The sequence below is a fragment of the Scylla paramamosain genome, chromosome 42 (genome assembly GCF_035594125.1).
Source record: "Scylla paramamosain isolate STU-SP2022 chromosome 42, ASM3559412v1, whole genome shotgun sequence".
Lineage (NCBI taxonomy): Eukaryota > Metazoa > Arthropoda > Malacostraca > Decapoda > Portunidae > Scylla > Scylla paramamosain.
The window spans coordinates 6189679-6211927 of NC_087192.1; the positions used below are offsets into that span (position 1 = coordinate 6189679).

At 40.4% G+C, this 22249-nt stretch overlaps 1 protein-coding gene across 2 annotated transcripts in view; it reads right to left on the reverse strand.

Moving 5' to 3' along the window:
• LOC135093164 (nephrin-like) overlaps window positions 1–18305 on the reverse strand; it is a 143251-nt gene extending 124946 nt beyond the window's left edge. For both annotated transcript variants that reach the window (XM_063992090.1, XM_063992091.1), the window contains exon 1: window positions 18118–18305. In XM_063992090.1, coding sequence (XP_063848160.1) covers window positions 18118–18290 — 173 coding nt within the window. In that variant the 5' untranslated portion in view covers window positions 18291–18305. The remainder of the gene's footprint in view (window positions 1–18117) is intronic.
• Window positions 18306–22249: the final 3944 nt, after the last annotated feature.

A 22249-nucleotide genomic window follows, 5' to 3' on the forward strand; every position in this document is an offset into this window, starting at 1 on the left:
AGATTTGGTTCATAGCAAGAAATGAGATAATTCATGGATGTATCAATATTATTATTATTATTATTATTATTATTATTATTATTATTATTATTATTATTATTATTATTATTATTTTCAGGGAAACCGATTGGAGGGGTGTGTAGAATGACAGGGAAAGGGGTGGCGGAGGGAGGGATGACATGAAAAGCGATGCCGTCCGCCATACTATATATATATATATATATATATATATATATATATATATATATATATATATATATATATATATATATATATATATATATATATATATATATATATATATATATATATATATATATATATATATATATATATATATATATATATATATATATATATATATATATATATATATATATATATATATATATATATATATATATATATATATATATATATATATATATATATATATATATATATATATATATATATATATATATATATATATATATATATATATATATATATATATATATATATATATATATATATATATATATATATATATATATATATATATATATATATATATGTAGCACCATCCGTATAATAAATTTATATACGAGATATATATAGTGTCCCTTTCACTCGTAGCAAAATTCCTGTTTAATCAGTATACATGGAAACCTATCATTCAAATAATTTCACAGAGTTCTTTTTAATTATTATTGCTATTGTAAAAGAAAATAAAAAGGAAAAATATAGTCCACTGACAGAAATTCAATAAAAAAAATACTGCCAAAAAGAAAAGAAAAAAAACCGTACACTGAAATAATTGTCAGAGAGAGAGAGAGAGAGAGAGAGAGAGAGAGAGAGAGAGAGAGAGAGAGAGAGAGAGAGAGAGAGAGAGAGACAGAGAGAGAGAGAGACAGAGAAAAGGAAATATTCCAATCATTCAAATAAACGAAAAAAGAGAAAAAAAATATACATATACATACATACATGTATATATATATATATATATATATATATATATATATATATATATATATATATATATATATATATATATATATATATATATATATATAACAGAATAACGCAGTCATGATATACATACATAATACTGATTTCTTTTCTTTCATTAGGCGTTTTTTTTTTCATTCTTTTATGAGGCAATGAGCGGCCAGTAATGTCTCGCAGGTAATAGGTGTTAATGAAACGCTTCAAATTTTACGGTGATTCACTCGTGTTTTTATCCACCCCGTTAATTCGTCAGGAGTGGCCTCGATAAAGGAGCAAAAAAGTATATATATGATGCGCGCGATCACTGATTATAACGACCATCAAGTCCTCGTATTAATTTTCATTGCTGATATCTGAACAGTAATTCCCTGACGGTACAACTTCTGGTGACTCTATTATTTATTGTTATTACCGCTGGTGCTAGTGCTGGTCCTAATAATTTTGCTATCAACAGTAATTCTACTACAACTACTATTACTACTACTACTATTACTACTACTACTACTACTTCTACTACTACTACTACTACTACTACTATTACTACTAAAAATCCTACTGCGGCTGGTACTAGTGATCCTATTCATTCAAGTTTATATTATTACTACCAATAATTCTACTACTACTACTTCTACTACTACTACTACTACTACTACTACTACTACTACTACTACTACTACTAGTACTACTACTACTTCTACTAGTACTATTATTACAATCACCAAATTACATCGCAATAAACCAAAGAAACAAAACAAGAAGGTCATCGAAGAAAAACAAACAGAAAACGTAACAGAAGAAACGGAAAAAATAAATAAATAAATAAGACATTAATAAGAACGACAAAAAAAAATAAAAAATCAAGAAAGCGAAAGGAACGTGCCTTACTAGCAACCACAGCAGTAAAACACCCACGCCTACACACACACACACACACACACACACACATTAAAAAAAAAATAAACAAATAAATAAAAATAAAAGGCTAACTCCCTCTCCCCTCAACACCCCCCCCCATATAAACATACACATTTATACACCGCAAAATAATAACAAAAGCAATACTACACACACCGCACCTTTAACATTCGTTCAATAAGCAAACGCCCACGTACGTTGACCGAGAATGGCTGGTACAAATTAAATGCATAAATAAACAGACGAATCGAAAGAGACGGAGGGAGGGAGAGAGAGAAACACAGAAATAAAAAAGGAAAAAAAAACGTAAGGGAAACACAAAATAATAATGAGACAGAATGACGTCTGCCTCGGAGGTTTGTCTGCGCTCTTAAGTGTCCTTGAGGAGAGAGAAGAGGAGACACGCAATTTGTGTAGCGAGAGAGAGAGAGAGAGAGAGAGAGAGAGAGAGAGAGAGAGAGAGAGAGAGAGAGAGAGAGAGAGAGAGAGAGAGAGAGAGAGAGAGAGAGAGAGAGAGAGAGAGAGAGAGAGAGAGAGATAGGTGGATAGATGGATAGACAGACAGGCAAACAAAGATAAGAGCAGACAGACAGATAGATATATAGACAGACAACTTTAAATATAGATAACCAGACAAGGACACAAAAATAAACATATACACTCAAACTAAAATAAAATAAATGCCATGATGCGATGACGTAGGAGAGAGAGAGAGAGAGAGAGAGAGAGAGAGAGAGAGAGAGAGAGAGAGAGAGAGAGAGAGAGAGAGAGAGAGAGAGAGAGCGCTTGAAGCCGGAGGAGGAAGAGGGAGAGGAGGAAGAAGAAAGAAAAGGTCGGCTGCAAGAAATTGGAACACTTGTGTCTCAAGAACAATCGTATCTGTTATTGTTTCCTCATCAAGGTGAATTACACTCCCAGAAATTACTCCAACCACGGCAGAAATAGAAAGAGAAATGGAAATGTCAGCGGTACACAAATTCGCACACTGATAGACGGCAGACAGACAGACGCTTGTCACAATAAAAATGTATCTTCTTTTTATCATCAATTGTACATGAATTCACAGACAGTAATGGAGATAGAAAGTAAGACAGACAGACGGGTAGGTACATAAAGGGAAAAATGAAATATGCAATCAAATAAAGAGAAAAAAAATGACAAGTAAATACACAGAGGTAGCAACAATACACTCAGCGAAATATATGAATAGACAAAGAAAATGATGCATACTGGATGGAACAGAAAAGATAGACAGGTAGAGAGAAAGACAGGTGGGCAAAGACAGAAAGTAAGAAATGATAGAGAGGGAAAATTTAAAGAAGGACAAAAACATACGAAGACAAAGTGAAAACAAAGATGACAAAAAAAAAAAACAGAAAACAGGATGACGAAAAAACGCATAACAAACAGAAATATAAAAAAAAAGATGGATAAACGATAGTCAAGTAAACAAATTAACACATGGCAAACCTAAAGAAAACGACGACTCATCTACACACTTCCGCTAAGAATGACTGAGGTTATGACTGGGGTAGAGAGAGGAAGATAGAGAACAGAAGAGTGATAGGAGATGGAAGACTGAGTGATGTAAGAGAAGCAGGGAGTCAGCTGGCAGTGTAGAGGGAGAGGTCGTGGGTGAGGGGCGCGGAAGAGGAGAAGAAGCAGAAAAAGGAAAGGAGGAGCAGTGAGTGGGGTGTGTATCTGCTCAGGAAGGGGCCGTAGGTAAAAGGAAGAGAACGGGAGGGGGAGAGAGAGGAGAGGGAGTGAGAGGGGAGGGTGTCTGTTTCATCTCATTAAAAAACAGCGTCGTAGTCAAAAAGGTAAAAAAATTCTACCTGACTGTCATTCCCTCGTGTATCAGCTACTTTTTTCAACTCTCTCTCTCTCTCTCTCTCTCTCTCTCTCTCTCTCTCTCTCTCTCTCTCTCTCTCTCTAGAAGGGTGAGAAGCAGGAGGTTCAAACGTATTCCATTTCACTTTTGATACAATTTCTTATATATTCATTTTCTCACAGGGAAGAAACAAAATAGTGACGCCTAACTTTAATTAATCTTCCAGAGTTACCCTAAACCAATTAATTCGGCCCCAAAAAGTGCTTCTCCTATGAAAGGGAAGGGAAGAACCAGACGGAATCGGGAGGGGCCGCAGTAGATTCCCTTAATATTGTAGGAAAGGGAATGCAACGCAGCTTTTCACTACACTTCCGCGCCCTCAATAGACTGCCGAGGCGGTAGGGGATTAAATTCTACTCTTTCTCGTGCTGTATTCTGTTATGTGAGGTGAGGTGAGGTTATGTTAGGTGAAACTTTGCTAGGTGAGGTTAGGTTAGGTAAGTGAAAGGGAGGGAAGTGAATAAGGTAAGGTAAATTAAGGCAAGGTCAGATAGGGTAAGTTAAGGTAGGTTACACTTCGGTAATGTCAAAGTAAGTTAGTTGAGGTGAGGTACGGTAAGATGAGGCGAGGCAAGGTTATGTAAGATAAACTAAGGTGAAATATGGTAAGATTGGATAAAGTAGTTAGGTTATCTTATAAAACTGAGCATCTAAGAATTATCTTTTTATATACAGATAAAAATATAAAAGCAGTAATAGAAAACAAATAAGATAAATGACAGAACCAGACGGACAGACAGACGGACCTTTTTCGCTTCTTGCCTTCAGTCTCCGGGATGAATTCCACTCAGTTTGAGGCGAGACAGATTAATTTAAACTTCAATACCTTACTTCACGGGGCAGACTTTCTTCTGCCTTAGAAACTTGCAAGAGGATCAATCTGAAGCTCTGGGGGCCCTCAAGGCAGACCCAACTCAGTTATTTGGTAAGGCGAGTCCTGCTGGGGGTCAGTCTGAGTGTTTGTGTGTGTGTGTGTGTGTGTGTGTGTGTGTGTGTGTGTGTGTGTGTGTGTGTGTGTGTGTGTGTGTGTGTGTGTGTGTGTGTGTGTGTGTGTGCGCGCGCACGCTTCTAAAAGCCACATACCTTGACTCTGAGTTACATTGCGAAAATTAGTATGGTAAAGACCCACTGTGTTGTGTACTGCAGTGTGTGTGTGTGTGTGTGTGTGTGTGTGTGTGTGTGTGTGTGTGTGTGTGTGGATGGTTGGTTAGTTGGCGGTGGTAATGGCGGTGTCATGGCAGTCACGTGTCGTAATTGGATTGTAGTTGGTAATTGTGTTGTGGTGTTTCTACCTGATTGGCTGCGGTAATCATGTACGTGTGTATGTGTGTGTGTGTGTGTGTGTGTGTGTGTGTGTGTGTGTGTGTGTGTGTGTGTGTGTGTGTGTGTGTGTGTGTGTGTGCCTAGTGGCGGCCTGACGCGATGGGCAGCTGGAGTGGTTCATTAACGATGTCAATGAGGTAATTACGGACTCAGATAATCAGGGAAGCGAACACGGAAAGTCACTAACACATCACGACTTTTTTCCTCTCCCTCTTTCTCTTCCTCCATAACACTTCACCCTCTCTCTCTCTCTCTCTCTCTCTCTCTCTCTCTCTCTCTCTCTCTCTCTCTCTCTCTCTCTCTCTCTTCCACTCAGAATTCCAGCCTCGCTTAAGAACTCCGCACACCAGGTCAGTAATTTTAGTTGTTCGTAATAACCGCGCTATCCACCATGCGGAGGGAGGGTGGAAAGAGTGGAGAGGAAGGGGAGGAAGGGGTTGATGGACGGTGGAGAGCCAGAAAGGGCTGAAGATTGAGGCGTTAAGGGGAAAATGGTTGAGGACTTAAGAGGAGGACGGGACTGCGGAGGTCTAGAGGAAGATGTGAGGTTGTGAGGTAGGAGGAAAGCAAGAGGGGACGTGGGAAGTGGGAAGGAAGTTAGAAGTTGAATGATGGTGACTAAAGGAGAAAGCTGTATGCATGGGAGGTGGGCTGCTGGTGCGGTTTCTCTCTTTCTCCCTCTCTGAAAATCCACCTTTTACTGATATTAAACCATACGCAACCCACTACTACTATGATAAAAAACAACTAATTATTTTTCCCCCTCTATTTTTTTTTTTATTACAATATGTTTACTCCACTCCAGCCTTCTGGTCGTCTAATCTCTCCCTCCCCTCACCCCTCGCTCACCAAAGGCAAGATTCCCAGATGCTTTATCAGGTACTTCACTAAATCAACTTTCACTTCCTTCGGTCCTGCATTCATTTTGTGGTTTAGTGAGGCGGAGGTGCTGTAGAGGATGGACTGGGAGATTGAAGTTAAGAGGGCAAAATCACGTTGAAGATAAAAAGACTGGAGATGATGGCTGAGTTTGAGGAAGAGCAGGTGTTTAAGATAGGAGGTCCTGAAGAGTTGGAGGTCTTTGGATGAGCGCGAGGAGGGAGGGCGAGGGGAAAGTGAAGGATGCTGAGTGAGAGGGGGACTAAGGAAGAAAAAAAAAATGGGGGCAGAAAACGAGGAGCTGAAGGCGAGAGTCAAGAAGTGATTGAAAGAAACGGAAGGTTCAGTGTGGAAGGCAAAGAGCGGAATGGAGTAGACATGGACTGAGAGACTGAAAGTACGAGGGAAGTATGATAGGCGTGAAAGAGGAGGAGGAGGAGGAAAAGGAACAGGAAGAGGAAAAGTAGTATGAAGCTGAGAATAGAAAAAAAAAAAGAGAAAGAGAATCGCATATTGCTTTCTAACCTCCAAGCTTTTCTAACCTCAAGCTATATCATATTCTTTCGCAACACCAGACAAGACCCAATAAAAAAATTGTACTAGGGGGCACAAGAAGTCACTGATGATTTGTTCAGGAGCTAAGGAAATAGTAAACAGTAAACAGTAAACACTGTTTAGAGTGGCTCCTGTATTTTAAAAAAATCCACGATACAGTGGGTGAGTGGCTGGCCCAGGGGACAGGTTGTGAATGACTAGTAACAAGGCGCGCGGGAGGACCCCACAAGTGATCCCGCCAAAACAGAAGGGAGACGAGAAGTGTTTTCAGTGAATAAAATACATAAATGATAAACAATAGTACTAATGATGATGATGATGATGATGATGATGATGATGATGATGATGATGATAATAATAAAAGAAAATTAACCTTACAAAATATACTAACACAAAATAAACACCGTAAAACAAAATAAAAAAATCTTGTACCTATTTCACCTGCACTGAAATTAGAACTCGATACCACACAAATCAGAACCACAAGGAAGCTTAGCAAAATTGGCTAGGCTCACTCCTCCTCTTTCTCCCTTTCTTGTGCCTGGAGCTGCGTGTTGCGAGGCGGCTGCCAGACGGGTGGGAGTTTGAAATGGGGCCGAGGAGGCTGACTGAGGAGGACCAGCGCCATCTGCGAGTTGTGATGCTGGGAAGTAAGGAGCGGGGAGGGTGAAGGCGACTGAGAATGACCGAAAGTTGGTGGAAACGGCGCGAACGGCGACTGATAATGGCTGAAGGAGGTCGAGAATGGATGAAATTGGTCCGACTCTCGCCTGGCGGGGAATATTCATGGTCACAACCTCACCCTGAGTGTTGGAAAGGGTAAAGGGGGGAGGGTGACGAGGTGAAGGAGGAGGAGGAAGAGGAGGAGGGAGACGAGGTCGGGGTGAAGGAGGAGGACGAGTAGGGGGTGGTGGGGAGATGACGACGGGGAAGAATGGAGGCTGGCTGGCTGGCTGGAGGTGGACGAGGAAGAGGAGGAATAGAAGTGGGTGGAAATGAAGGAATGGAGGTGGTGGAGGTGGAAAAAGAGGGGAAGAGAAATGAGAAAGATTTGAAAAGGGAGGTTTTCTCTCTCTCTCTCTCTCTCTCTCTCTCTCTCTCTCTCTCTCTCTCTCTCTCTCTCTCTCTCTCTCTCTCTCTCTCTCTCTCTCGCTTTCTCACTAACATTTCCCCTTTCCCTCCTCCATCCACCTCAAAATATTGGTAAAGCCAATGAGACAAACTAAAAGAATAAAAAAAAAAAAAAAAAAAAAGCCGGAATTGCAACCATTTGTTTCTTACTTGCCCTACAGGAGGCTAACACATTCCGATACATTACTCACTTTTATTCCCCCGAAGTGGTCAATGTCCTCCCCTTTAGAAAAACTCCTCCCTACGTGCCTGATATGTATCGTAAAAAAAATAATAAATAAATAAAAATAAATAAATACATAAATAATCCCTATGTCATTTTAATTTTTCGTGGTTTATTTATTTCTTTACCTATTCGTTCGAGGCAACAGTGGAAAGCATTACACACACGTAAAGACGTTTCCGTGCCGATGGCCGTACCGGTGGTGGTGGCGGTGACGGTGGTGGCGGATGCGTGCGTGAAAATTCAACGTTTACTAAAAGTTTAACGCCCGCTACGAAACTTGTCCCCCGGAGTTTGTGTTTGGAGCGATTCCATAAATTTTCTCTCCCTCGAATTAAAAACTTTCATTGCGAGGCGTCGGGACATTCATTTATTTATTATTTTTGATGCAGCGCGAGGGAGGAGGAGGAGGAGAAGGAGGAGGAAGAGGAGGAGAGGGAGGCGGGATCTCTCTGGATTTGATTGATGTGTATGGATTTTAAGGATTTATTGGGTGAACTAAAGCGCACGATGAAAATATACCTAAGGGGACGATGGGCAGGGCCGGAGGGAGACTGAAGGGGTGGATGACAGGGGTGAGCCAGGAAAAGGAAGGGAGAGCCGAGGGACGGTGAGGGATGAGGCTTATGAGGGAGAAGAGGCAGGGTCGCGGCGAGGCATCTGCGTTGTCTTCCTCTGAACTGATGCCTCGGGAGTAAGTCATGTCTGAATAGTGAAATAAGTTAAATAAATGAAGGATGACATAATTAAATAAAACAAATCTCTCTCTCTCTCTCTCTCTCTCTCTCTCTCTCTGTGTATTGGTAAGGCGAGAGCGCAGCGGAGGAGATGGAAATGCATAATGAAATGACATCCATATTCTTGCTCCGTGAATTCGTGTCCAGTTCATCATCAGGTATGAATGACAATGGCAAATTAATACATTACGCTACAAGCCTTTGTGAGTATACGAAGAAAAGTAACGTAATAAAAACTGGCGTAGAGTACAAAGCACTCCACTACCCAAGCTTCAATTAATACGAGTACAGAATTACACGTAGCTGATACAATGACGAAGAGGAGAAGTGTAAGGGTCGTGATGGCTTGGAGAGTGGATAGGAGTATAGGTGTTAGGGGAAGGAGTAAGTAAGAGTAAGTATGATGCGGTAGAAGAAGGTAGAGCAGAAATAATTTGGACTGTAGGTGTTGGTGTAAGAACGAAGAGTTTGGACGTGAACTGGTAAAAGTAAACAGTGGTGGTGCAGTAGTAGTAAAAGGGAAGGTATTCGAGCAGGAGTGGATTGGAGTAAAGGTATTGGAGCAGGAGTTAATAGGAGTACATGTTAGATGAGGAGTGGGTATGAGTAATGGTAGCAGTTTAAGAACAGGTAGCAATGACGGAGGTGGAGGGTGAAATACGCAGGAATGAAGGTGGTGGGCATGAGTGTGTAGGAGCAAAGGTTCTGGGAGTGGGAAGGGATGTAGCGGTGAAGTGTTCAGCGTCCTCACAAACCTGCGTGGCCGCGGCAAGTATAACTGCGAGTGAACGCGAGTAAACGTCGAGCGACCGCGATTTACGACTTGGGCGTCGTGGCCTCCGTGACAAACACCTCCCGGGACGGCGGGCGGCGGGCGGGCGGTGTGCCTCCCACCGCCTCCTGGCCGTCCGTCACGCCGCGCCGCACCGCTGAGTGATGCCCTCATCCCAGCCGCTAATGACCCACCATCATCAACACGACTAACGACACCACGTAATAAACAAGTAACAACAAAATTATGATGAACGGATATAACACTGACAACCCAACCACAACAACAACAACAGCAACAACAATCATAATGACGTGGTGGGAGAGAGAATATGATGGAACCGTAACTTCGAACTGCTAATCTAAGATAAACACGAGTAACGACACCACATAATAAACACGTAACAACAAAATTATGACGAACGGATGCACCACCACCACCACCACCACCACCACCGCCACCACCAGCACCAGCCACTATGACAGGTGACGAATAAGCGACATCCCATAACCTGGAACTGCTAAACTAAGACCAACAAAAAAGAGAGACAGACAAGCGTGAACCGGGAACCAGGTCACGCGTCGGATCACAACAGACAGATAGGCGAATTTCCCGCTTTTTTTGTCCCACCGTCCCCTCCCCTCCACCTCACTGCAGCTCGCTATGGCCTAACTTGTGCAGACGAGTTGGTGCAATGATGACATCTTTGCGCCACGGTCACTGCCCCACCTAATTGTATCGCCCGGTTGCATATTACTGACTGATACCTCCGTGTGTGTGTGTGTGTGTGTGTGTGTGTGTGTGTGTGTGTGTGTGTGTGTGTGTGTGTGTGTGTGTGTGTGATTTTTGCCTCATGTACGTGCGTTGATTTGCAAGCGTCCTCTATTAAAACGGTCACGTACGTACACAAATGACTGAATTACACGTCAAAATCTGAAGTGCAGGGGAGGTCCTGGAGAGAGAGAGAGAGAGAGAGAGAGAGAGAGAGAGAGAGAGAGAGAGAGAGAGAGAGAGAGAGAGAGAGAGAGAGAGAGAGAGAAACTTTTATGATGGAGAAATAAATGGAATGCAGGATAAAGGAAAGGAGGGAGAGGGACTAGCAAAGAATAAAATGAGGCAAATTTGAGATAAGGGATAAAGCAGGGGAGAGAAGAAAGAGAGACAGAGGAGAAAAGAGAAAAAGGGAAGGGAAGGCACAAAAGAGAGGTAAGAGACGAGAGAAAAGAGTGAGAATTAATGGATGAAAATATAGGAGAAAGTCGAGGAGGGAGATAAGAAGGGGCGGGTGTGAGGGAAGGGAGGCGGGGTTGAGAGATAAGGAAGGATGGAGGCAAGGAAACAAGGAAAGAATGAGGGAGGTGAACGAAGAAAGGGACGATGAAGAATGAGGGGGAAGAAATTCGGACAGAAAGGAAGGAAGGAAGGAAAGAAGGAAGTAGATTAAATACGTGAAGGGAAAAAGAAACGTGTAAAAAGGAAGGGATAATAAAGAAAAACGATGAAGGAAGGTGATGATGGGAGTGAAGAGAAGGATGGAATTATGCAATATGAAAAAACAAGGTAAGGAAAGGAGGTGAAAGAAGGCAAGGAGAAAGAGAAAGTGAAGGAAGATGAAGACATGAAGTTAAAGAAAGAACGTCGAAGTAAAAGGTGAAGGTGTGTAAAGACTTAAAGGAAGGATTGAAAGAAATGAAAAAAATATGTATAAATGAAATGATTGAGATAAGAAACAAAGAAAAGAGGCATTGAAGGAACATTGTAATGGGTTCGATAACATGACATGGAATAATGAAAGCAGAGTGAAAGAAAAAAATATGGAAGACTGAAAGCGAATGAAAGAAACAAGGTATGACGAGAAGAAAAAAATCCAAGAAACAAATACATAATAAAAAACAAGAGAAGGAAGCGAAAAAAGGAAGTAGCAGTGAAAGAGAAATGTAAAGAACGTCACCAGATAGGATGTAAAATAAAGGAGGGAAAAGAGAAGACGATGAATAAAAAGCAGGAAAAGAATGGGAAGCATAATGGGGTGAAAGAAGGAAGAGGGAGGAAATAAATCCTTGAAAACCAGAAAGGATAGAAAATAGGGAAAGAAAATGAAGGAAGAAAGATAAAAGAAAAGACGATGAATAAAGAGGCGAACTTTTTAACCAAGAAGTAAGAAAAGAATGAAAATAAAGACAATGAGATGAAAGAAGTGGCAAGGAAAGGAAAAAACTGAAAACCTTGACTAGATAAGATATAAAACAGATAAAGGATATGGAAGGATGGGAGAAATAACACGACATTATGATCCCAAAGAGTCCTGCTGGTGACACGGATGGAATATAGTGGCATCACATATTTTTCCCCCGACAGGTGAATGTGACGGGCGAGAAATACTTTGGCTTGGCGCTCATCAAAAGTGTGACGCTAAAACTATGTACGTAAATAACAACATATGACCCATTTCGTCATTTACCTTTTGGAGGCTGATGCGTCTCTCTCTCTCTCTCTCTCTCTCTCTCTCTCTCTCTCTCTCTCTCTCTCTCTCTCTCTCTCTCTCTCTCTCTAAGACCTGAACATATTTATTAATTCCCTTTCCAGACATCTGATTCCTGGCATCCTTTCAACGCTATTTTTGTTATCAAAACTCAAAATGTCCCTTTTCTTAAAGTTCTCCCAATCTTTTGATGTAAGAAAGCTACAGTCGCGATCCCCGACTCAAAACTGAACTCAAATATCTTTCATTGACTTCTTTCTCTCCTTTCAAAGCTATTTCAATAACCCGAGTGAAAGACGCATACGTTTTCTTTTTTATTATCTTAACTAATGAAACTATTACTCTTTTGATTTCACTGCCATATAGATTCAAAACTGAACTCAAATATCATTCTTTTTTTTTCTCTCTCTTCTTCCAAACGTTTTTTTTATGTACCAAAGTAAAAGACACTCATATACTTTTCTTTCTAATTATCTTCATATCTTCTAACTTTCGACTGTCTATTTAATCAAGTGTTATATAGTTCTCATATAACTTTTCTTTCTCTCCTCTCCTCTATCCTACTTTAAATATTCTCCTATCTAACGGATCTACTATTCATCGAACTCAATCGAAACAGTTCTTTTCTCCTCTCTTCTCTTTCTAATTACTTTCTTATGTAGCGAAACAACTATTTACATAACTTAAATGTCACACAGTTCTTCTTTCTCTCCTCTCCTTTCTTCTCTAATTATCTTCTTACATAACGAATCTACTGTTTAGGTTACTCAAATGTCATATATTTTTCTTGTCTCGTCTCTTTTCTCTTTCTAATTATCTTCTTTTCTAACTGTTTATTATTTATTCAACTCAAACAGCATACAGTTCCCTATAGTTATTGCTCCTCTCTTTCTAATTATCCTCTTATCTAACTGTCTACTATACAATATATTGAACTCAAATGGCGCATATTTCTTCCTTCTCTTGTCTCCTCTCCTCTCTATTCCGCCCCGAAAGAAAAGGAAAGACTGAACATTAAGAGAAGCCTTCGGTGATCATCAAAGAGCATCTTGTCACAGGATGAATTTCCCAAGAGGCGGTGAGGGTGATCATTGTCCTTCCTCATTTTCTCCCTCTCTCTCTCTACCTGCCGTCCTCATAACGACCTATTTTCCTCCTCCTTTCATCGTTGCTTTTACTCCTTCCCTGCACCGTCATCGCTACTATTAGCTGCTTGTCCTTCAATCATCCACTCTCTCTCTCTCTCTCTCTCTCTCTCTCTCTCTCTCTCTCTCTCTCTCTCTCTCTCTCTCTCTCTCTCTCTATTTCCTTTCTCCTACACTTAATCTTACTTGTCTTCGTCATTCTCGTGACTCTCTTACTTCTTTTTTTTTATTTTGATTTCTCTTTCTTCTATTCTCTTTAATTTCCTTCCTTTGTCTCTTTATTTGTAAAATTTTCACCATCTGTTTAGATTTTTCCTCCCCTTTCCGTCTATTCATTTTATTATTTATTTTTCCCGTACGTTTTCATCAACATTTGCTGCCTTTACTTTTTTTTTTTTTTCCCTCCCGCGTATCCCTGCCTGCCCTTAATTTCTCTAAATAACCTAGGCGTGTCAGTTCAGGTGAAATAAAAATGCTTTCCCTCAAAGTTAATATTTATTTACCTTGCGTTTTAAGTATTCCAAATAAAATGTCGACTTTTTCTCCCCACTGCTAGTTTTAAATGTTTAAACTCTTTCAATTTTCTTTTTAATTCCCGCGAGGAAATAAACACAGGGGCAACAGTTTTAGTTTCGTTTAAATATACATACAAAAAAAGTAGGGGGGGAGAGAGAGAGAGAGAGAGAGAGAGAGAGAGAGAGAGAGAGAGAGAGAGAGAGAGAGAGAGAGAGAGAGAGACGAGGGTAAAGAAAGAAACCGGACTCATTTCCTTGCTCTCGCTTTGAAATGTTTCAATAATTAGTTTTTCTCTTTTTTTCTCTAATTCTGACTTTTGCCTTAGTTTCTTCTCTCTCTCTCTCTCTCTCTCTCTCTCTCTCTCTCTCTCTCTCTCTCTCTCTCTCTCTCTCTCTCTCACGTTACGTAATCTCTCTCTCTCTCTCTCTCTCTCTCTCTCTCTCTCTCTCTCTCTCTCTCTCTCTCTCTCTCTCTCTCTCTCTCTCTCCCACGTTACGTAACCTCCAGTACAAACAAGCTGAACTCTCTTCCTCCCACGCCTCCCACCACACCCCTACCCCCACCAACGCTCCCACACTCCCACGCACACCCGCACGCAAATAAATGATATAATAATCCATTAATATTCAGATTTTGCCCCGACTGAAATTCACTTTTGCTCCCTGACTTTGATAAATGAAATATTCCCGCGCTGAATAATTACAAGCTTCTCTATATATCTGTGTTAGGATGTCCCTCGCTTCCTCCCGCGGTCCGCCTCATTATTGCCGACTTCATTATCGTATTTAAAGGTAGGTTTTATTTTGCTAGTTTTATTTAGAGTTGGTTGGTGATTTACGCATTCTGGTGTTTGTTTATGCATTGCTGAATTAGGTAATTTTTTTTTGGGGGGGATGGATTTGTTTGATGTGATGTTCGTGGTGTACTTTTGTTATCGTGTGCATTTTAACTGATTTTGGTAATTAATGTGTATTTTTTTTTTTACTTTGTCATTGTTCATGATTTATTTTGGTAACTGTGTGTATTTTACTGACTTAGGTGATGAGTCCTTCTTTATTTTTTCTATTAATTTTTTTATTTATCCACTCTTTTTCTTTTGTTTCATTCATGTTTATAATGTATTTTGGTGTCTGTGTGTACTTTTCGCTGGCTTAGCTTGTTAATGCATATATTTCTATTTTTCTTTTCATTCAGTATTCATGTTCTTTTTCATGCGTGTTTTTTGCTGACTTAGGTAATGAATGCACCTATTTATTTATGTTATTTATTATTCTTTTTTTCTTAGTTTCATCCATGGTCACGCTTTACTTCATTAGGTAGTTAATGTACTCGTATATTTTTCTTATGGTTCATGCAATGTTCTAGATTAATTTTCTTAAGTATGTAATAAATAAGTAGGTAAGTAGATAACTGAATAAATAAGTTGATAAATCAATAAATAAGTAAGCAAGTAATTATTCACAGCTTATATAAGTTGATACATTTATTACATATAAAATACACTGCATACTGGCCCAATCTGTCGATCTAAGTCTCCCCCGACAGACAGGGTGCGACATTTGATAAAAGTGCCGTGGAGCAGGAACTGGCAACGCTTATCTGTTAGTTTTATTTATTTATTTATTTATTTATTCATTTATTTTATTTATCTATTTATTTTTTGTTCTTGTGTGTATCGACTATCGAGTAATTCACGTATATTTGTACCTTGTTTTTAGTTTCATGGCTGTGTTGGTGAATTATGATTTTTTATATTATTATTATTTTTTCGGTCGTCTGTATTGCTAAATTCGGTAATAAATGTGTTTATAGATTAACAATTTCATGACGTGTTTATGATTTATTTCTTGCTTTCATGTGTGTGTGTGTGTGTGTGTGTGTGTGTGTGTGTGTGTGTGTGTGTGTGTGTGTGTGTGTGTGTGTGTGTGTGTGTTGAAATACATATGCGAAAATACTTTTTTTCGTCGAAACGGATAAAAATCCTGTTAAGCCATTTGATTTTTTTGTTTGATGTTAATCTCTCTCTCTCTCTCTCTCTCTCTCTCTCTCTCTCTCTCTCTCTCTCTCTCTCTCTCTCTCTCTGGCCACCGCATTTCCATTAATTCATATCTAATTTTACCACATGAATAATTCCAATTCTCTCCTTTCCATTTATACTATATTAATTTCTCTTTATACGCATATACCTCTGTCGTCTGTCCTTCCCCCTCTTCTCTTGCCCTCTGCCTTTGTCCTTCCTTTCTATAAGCGGCATATGTATATGTCTTCTTAAGGCACCATCACCCTCGTCAACAACAGCAGCAGCAGCACCAGGAACAGGAGCACCACCACCACCACGTGGCGTCAACATCATTATCATCACTATCACCAACATAACACCATCCTTCCAATTCTCCCAAGGAAAGGAAGATTAAAGAAAAGAAAAACAGACAATGTTCATCTTCCACACAGAAAAAGAGAGGAAAAAATAAGATGACCGCGATTTCCTTAGTATCCAGAATCCCCAAAGGAAATTTCCCCTTCTGTTCTTCCTTTTGTTTGGAAAGTGGATTACTTCCAATACCTTCCTTGATGCCGCCGAGGGGGAGGAGCAGAAGTGTAATGTTGCTAGGAGACGCCTTTATAAACAACCTTGTTGAGGCGGCTAGCAAAGTAAATACGGTCCGGAGGATTGAGGACGTTGTTTCTTTTTTTTAACATAGACTATCTACAAATTGACATGAGAAGGAACACAAGAACACAAGAAAATAATGCCATAAGAACATAAGAAAAATAAGAGAAGCTTGATGAGACGGGTGGCAAAGTACACACACTTCAGAGAACAGGGAAACAGAAAACTGGTGCTGCTTCTCTCTCTCTCTCTCTCTCTCTCTCTCTCTCTCTCTCTCTCTCTCTCTCTCTCTCTCTCTCTCTCTCATCAAAGACTCTCTCTACAGACTAACATAAGAAGAAACATAAGAACTTAAGAAAATAATACCATAATAACAAAAGAAGTTAAGAAGCTTGTTGAGACGCGTGGCAAACTATATACAATTCAGAGGACAGAGAGAACGGTTTTTTTTTTTATCATGGACACACTCTACAGACATAAGAAAAACTAAAGAATATAGGGAAATTGGAACATAAAACACAAGAAAAGAAGGGAAACTGCAGCAATCCTATCAGGCCTACACGAGGCTCCCTGTTTAAAATATGCTTTTCCATTTTCACTTGTTATTCTTTATCATAAACCCTGGAGAAATTGACAAAAGAAGAACATAAGAATATAAGAACATAAAAACATAAGAAAATTAGGGAAACAACAAGAAGTCATCACTCACATACATGGAAACGTCTTTTGAAGCATACCTATCTATTTCCATCTATCATCCTCACTCATAAATGTGTCTGATATTCTTTTAAGGCTCCCTATTGACTCGACACCAACTTACAGTGTAATATACAGAGCGGCAGGCATACAGGCGACAAACAGATGAGCAAACATGATAACGCAGGCACATCAACATGATAGGACAGGTAGGTTGGCAGAAAATGATCTTAGAATGAAGTAAACTGGAAAATGTTATGTAATTTTCTCGATGTTTTCTGTGGATCAAAGCAGAGATGAATTATGTGTAAATTCCACACACACACACACACACACACACACACACACACACATTTAGGTTCGTCTTGCCGTGTGTGTGTGTGTGTGTGTGTGTGTGTGTGTGTGTGTGTGTGTGTGTGTGTGTGTGTGTGTGTGTGTGTGTGTGTGTGTGTGTGTGTGTGTGTGTGCCCTTTACCTAACGTGTACTAACTCTCATAAAAAGAAGAGTGAAGAAAAATGAAAAAAAAAAAAAAGGCACTTGGAGACGAAATGCAAAAAGAAAAAGTAATCGAAACTTCCTTCCTGAACTTCGTGAAAAGTCGAGGCCATGTTTTACTTCTTACTGATATTTCACCTCCTTACACCTGGTGCCTCCTCCTCCTCCTCTTCCTCCTTTACTTTCTCCTCATTCTGTACCTTCTCTACACTCTCTCTCTCTTTCTCTCTTTACCCAGAAATACCTCGCTTTGGCAATCATTTCCTTTCGCTTAAAATACTCGACCCAGAGTTCAGAGAGGACATGATCTGCGATTCTTGATTTACATGTGTGGGTTCAACAGATGCAATGTAAGTGAGGCTCTGTCCTCTGCCTTCTCTCCACTTAACCCTCTCTTCCTCGAATCATCTCCTATGCAGTCCTTCCATCTCTTCTTAGTCTGCCTCGTCTTCTACTTCTATCCACACCCAATCATTACCACTTCTAAGTATTCTGGTGGTAAAAACGCTTTTTTTTTTTCCCCCTCACCACAGCTATTTTCAAAGGCCACATATATGATTAGCCAAGGTGTGAAGATTGCTTCTCAACTTAATAACGTATACATCTGGTCAATCTGTCACTAATACCATAAAAAAAACACCATTCAAAACCCGTGTACCTTCAACTAGAGCCTTACAAAAACAGTCGTTGTGAGAACAAAAGGGTTTTCAGATAAGAGTCCTTTGAGACGCAAACACAAATGGACATCTACGTACCTATACACAGGCGTCTCTCCGGAGCCAATGTACCAGAGAGTGAGCACCGCTGTGTCATGGGGAGGTGAGGTGATGGAACAAGGGAGGGAAGCGTTGTATCCCTCCACCACCTCCACCTGCGACGTCTCTCCTTCCGACTCTGGAAATAGAAAGGAAAAAACAAAAAAAAGCATTACCAGAGGGTGAGGACGCGGAGGTGATACACGATACATATGTATTTTTTGTTATGTTTTTACTCTGCAGGAAAACAAAGAAGGGTGCGTGTGTAAGAAAAAAGAAGGAGACAGGAGACGAAGAAAAGAAGAGAAGAGAGGAGAGGAGAGGAGAGGAGAGAGGAGAGGAGAGAGAGAGAGAGAGAGAGAGAGAGAGAGAGAGAGAGAGAGAGAGAGAGAGAGAGAGAGAGGGTAAGGGAATATGGAGGTAATATAGAGTTAGATGAGAACTGTTTTAAGGAGAAATGGAGAGGAAAAGTTGTGGAAAACATGTATAATATGCTAGAGAGAGAGAGAGAGAGAGAGAGAGAGAGAGAGAGAGAGAGAGAGAGAGAGAGAGAGAGAGAGAGAGAGAGAGAGAGAGAGAGAGAGAGATAGCAGCTTCTCCATACCCAAATACGGGGAAAAATGTAAAAAATGAAAGAAAAAATCAGAGTGACATTCATGAAAGCAATAAAGAGATACATAAAGTTCATTTTGAGGGACAGAAAAAAGTAATAGATTTAATTTCGGGTAACCACCACGAAAGAGGGGGAAAAAATACGCAAACAAAATAATAAAAGGAAAAAAAGTACGGAAGATAGTAATTTTAAAGCGTACTGAGAGTAAAAATAAGTAATACAAAGTTTATAAAAAAATGACAAAAATTATTTAATAGCACTCAGCTTCTGTCAAACTAGGAAAAAAAAAGGATGAGCAAGAATTATTTAATATCTCACTGTCATTAGAGTGACATAAGAAAATTTCCTAAAGAGAACCGAAAAAAAAAACAAAAATAGTTTGGAAAGGTGTAATCTGCGTTGAACACACGAAGTTTAATTTCTGTGTAATTGGGTGGAGTAAGAGGAGAGGTGATGAATAATGGAAGAGAGAGAGAGAGAGAGAGAGAGAGAGAGAGAGAGAGAGAGAGAGAGAGAGAGAGAGAGAGAGAGAGAGAGAGAGAGAGAGAGAGACCATTACACAACCACAAATAACTCAGGAAGAAACACGAAGCAATGTAAAATGCAGCTATAAAATAGAGAAAATCAGGAAAGCAGTAAATCAAAAGGCGGAGACACCAAAATAAATTAATTAAGAGAATGAATTAAGAGGAGACACAAACGATAAAATAAATAATAAAAGAAGGAAGATAGTGAATTAAGACGAATCACAACAAATAAAACAATAAAAAAAAATAGTGACGAGAAGAAAGAGGCAGTGAATAAAGACCAGGACACAGCAAAATTAAGAAACTAATTAAATCAAGAATAGAAGAAAAGAAAGGAAGACAGTGAATGAAGAGAGAGAGAGAGAGAGAGAGAGAGAGAGAGAGAGAGAGAGAGAGAGAGAGAGAGAGAGAGAGAGAGAGAGAGAGAGAGAGAACCATAACACGAGCAAGGAAATAAGACACAGAGAAGATTACGATACATTGTCTTCGTATTCCTCCTACATCCTTTCTTACCCCTCTATTTTTGTCCTTCATTCCTTTCTTCATATTTCTCCCTTCCTCCCTCCCATTCTTCTCTTGCCTTTCCTCTTCCCTGCTGTTTATTTCTTCTTACTATTCGTTATCCTGCTTATCAGATATTTTCTCGTTTTTCTTTTGTCATTCTTTTCACACCCCTCTTCCTCCTCTTCCTCCTTGTAAACCCACGGTGTCGTTTTCCTCCTCCTCCTCCTCCTCCTCTACCTCATCATTTTTTTGGATGTTTTCCTTTTTTTCACTTCCTCCTCCTCCTCCTCCTCCTTCTTCAATATTTCTTTACGTTCTCTCTTTTCCTCCTCTTTCTTCCCTTCACCTCCTGGCCTTTCTCCTCCTCCTCCTCTTCCTCATCCTACACCTTGTCCTTTTTATGTTGTTATTATTTCTCCTTCTCTTTCTCCTCCTTCGTCTATTTTTTACTTTTTCCGAATTTCCTTTTCTTCCTCCTCTGTTTATTCTTACTCCTGCTTTCCCTCCTTATCCTGTCTTTATTCCTATTATTCTTCTTTCCTTTCTCCTCGTCCTCTTCTTCCTCCTCCTCATCCACCTCTTCCTGCTCATTCTCCACTATCATTTTTACCACTGCTCTCTCTCTCTCTCTCTCTCTCTCTCTCTCTCTCTCTCTCTCTCTCTCTCTCTCTCTCTCTCTCCTTCACCTTTACCTTACCCTTTTCAGATTTCTCCTCCTCCTCATCATCATCCTCCTCTTTCTCCTATTCCTTCTGCACTTCACCTTTTTTTTTTAGTTGCTCTCACCCTTTCTCCTTCTCCTTCTCTTTCACGCTATCCATTCTCATTCCGTACTCCGCCTCCTCCTCCTCTTCCTCCTCCTCCTCTTCCTCCTCCTCTTTCTTCATGAGATTGCATTAGATTCCATTCCAAGGGATATCACTTATCGATGACTCTTTAGTGACCAATATATTCGCAGATATCCGATTTCCAGTTTGCATTTGCAGTGTAAATTGAAAATGAGCCGTAAAGGAGATGCAAACGGCTTATCCGGTCCGACACCCCAGGGTACGGCGACTGACCCGGAGACTGGGTGTGTGTGTGTGTGTGTGTGTGTGTGTGTGTGTGTGTGTGTGTGTGTGTGTGTGTGTGTGTGTGTGTGTGTGTGTGTGTGTGTGTGTGTGTGTGTGTGTGTGCGTTAGGTTATAAGGCTAAGACTAGAAGATAGATGCAAAGGAATTCTTACAAAGGTATTTATATAAACATGTGTATGTACATCTATACACACACACACACACACACACACACACACACACACACACACACACACACACACACACACACACACACACATTCAGAGAGAGAGAGAGAGAGAGAGAGAGAGAGAGAGAGAGAGAGAGAGAGAGAGAGAGAGAGAGAGAGAGAGAGAGAGAGAGAGAGAGAGAGAGAGAGAGAGAGAGAGAGAGAGAGAGAGAGAGAGACCAAAAATCAAGAGAAATCCATCGATAAAAAAAACAAACACCCTTTTTAATCACTCACTGTATCACTTTCTCTCTCTCTCACTCTCCTACACACACACACTCGCAGTCACTACCACAAGAGAACAAGACACTAACTTCTATATTGACAAAGTGACACGAAAAAAAGCTTGGTAACTCTATCCTATAAATTGCTCACGAGTCAGGTAGCCACGGCAGCGCTAGACAGGTGAGGAAGGCAGGTAAGGGCGGCAGGTGAATCTAGGTGGCGGGTTTAAAGGAGAGAGTAGAAAAGAGAGGAGGAGAGAGAGAGAGAGAGGGCGGAGACTGCGGAGGGAGGAGAAGGGACAGGCAACAGGGAAGGACGAGGAAGAAGTACGGGGAATGGAGGAAGGGAATGAGGAAGAAAGAGGAAGAGCAGGAAAGATTAGAGAAAGCTTCCACTCCATATAAAGTTAAAACTTGTCAGGAAAGGAAGTGAAATTATGTAACATTGCGCGTAATTCTTGCTTTAAAGAAAATCTTGGTATGGTCAATGCTATTTTGGGGTCAGACGTGAGAGAGAGAGAGAGAGAGAGAGAGAGAGAGAGAGAGAGAGAGAGAGAGAGAGAGAGAGAGAGAGAGAGAGAGAGAGAGAGAGAGAGAGAGAGAGAGAGAGAGAGAGAGCTGACCTTTAATGGAAAGATGGCATTGATACAACCGGTTTCGAAAAGAATTCCAGACACAAACGTAAGAACGCGCGCACGCACACACACACACACGCGCACACGCGCACACACACACACACACACACACACACACACACACACACACACACACACACTAAGAAACATGCACGTATTTCATTTTTTGTACGAACTCGGTTATTCTTTACTGGCATTTTTATCATACCTTTGTGTGTGTGGGAGGGGGCCTGGTGAGTGTGTGGTGTGTGTGGGGGGGGAGTGAGGAGGAGCGGGTGGGTGCGCGGCTGAACATTGCCGTACCCGAGGGCGGAGATGGAACAGCAGGCATAATCAAGTTATGGAAGT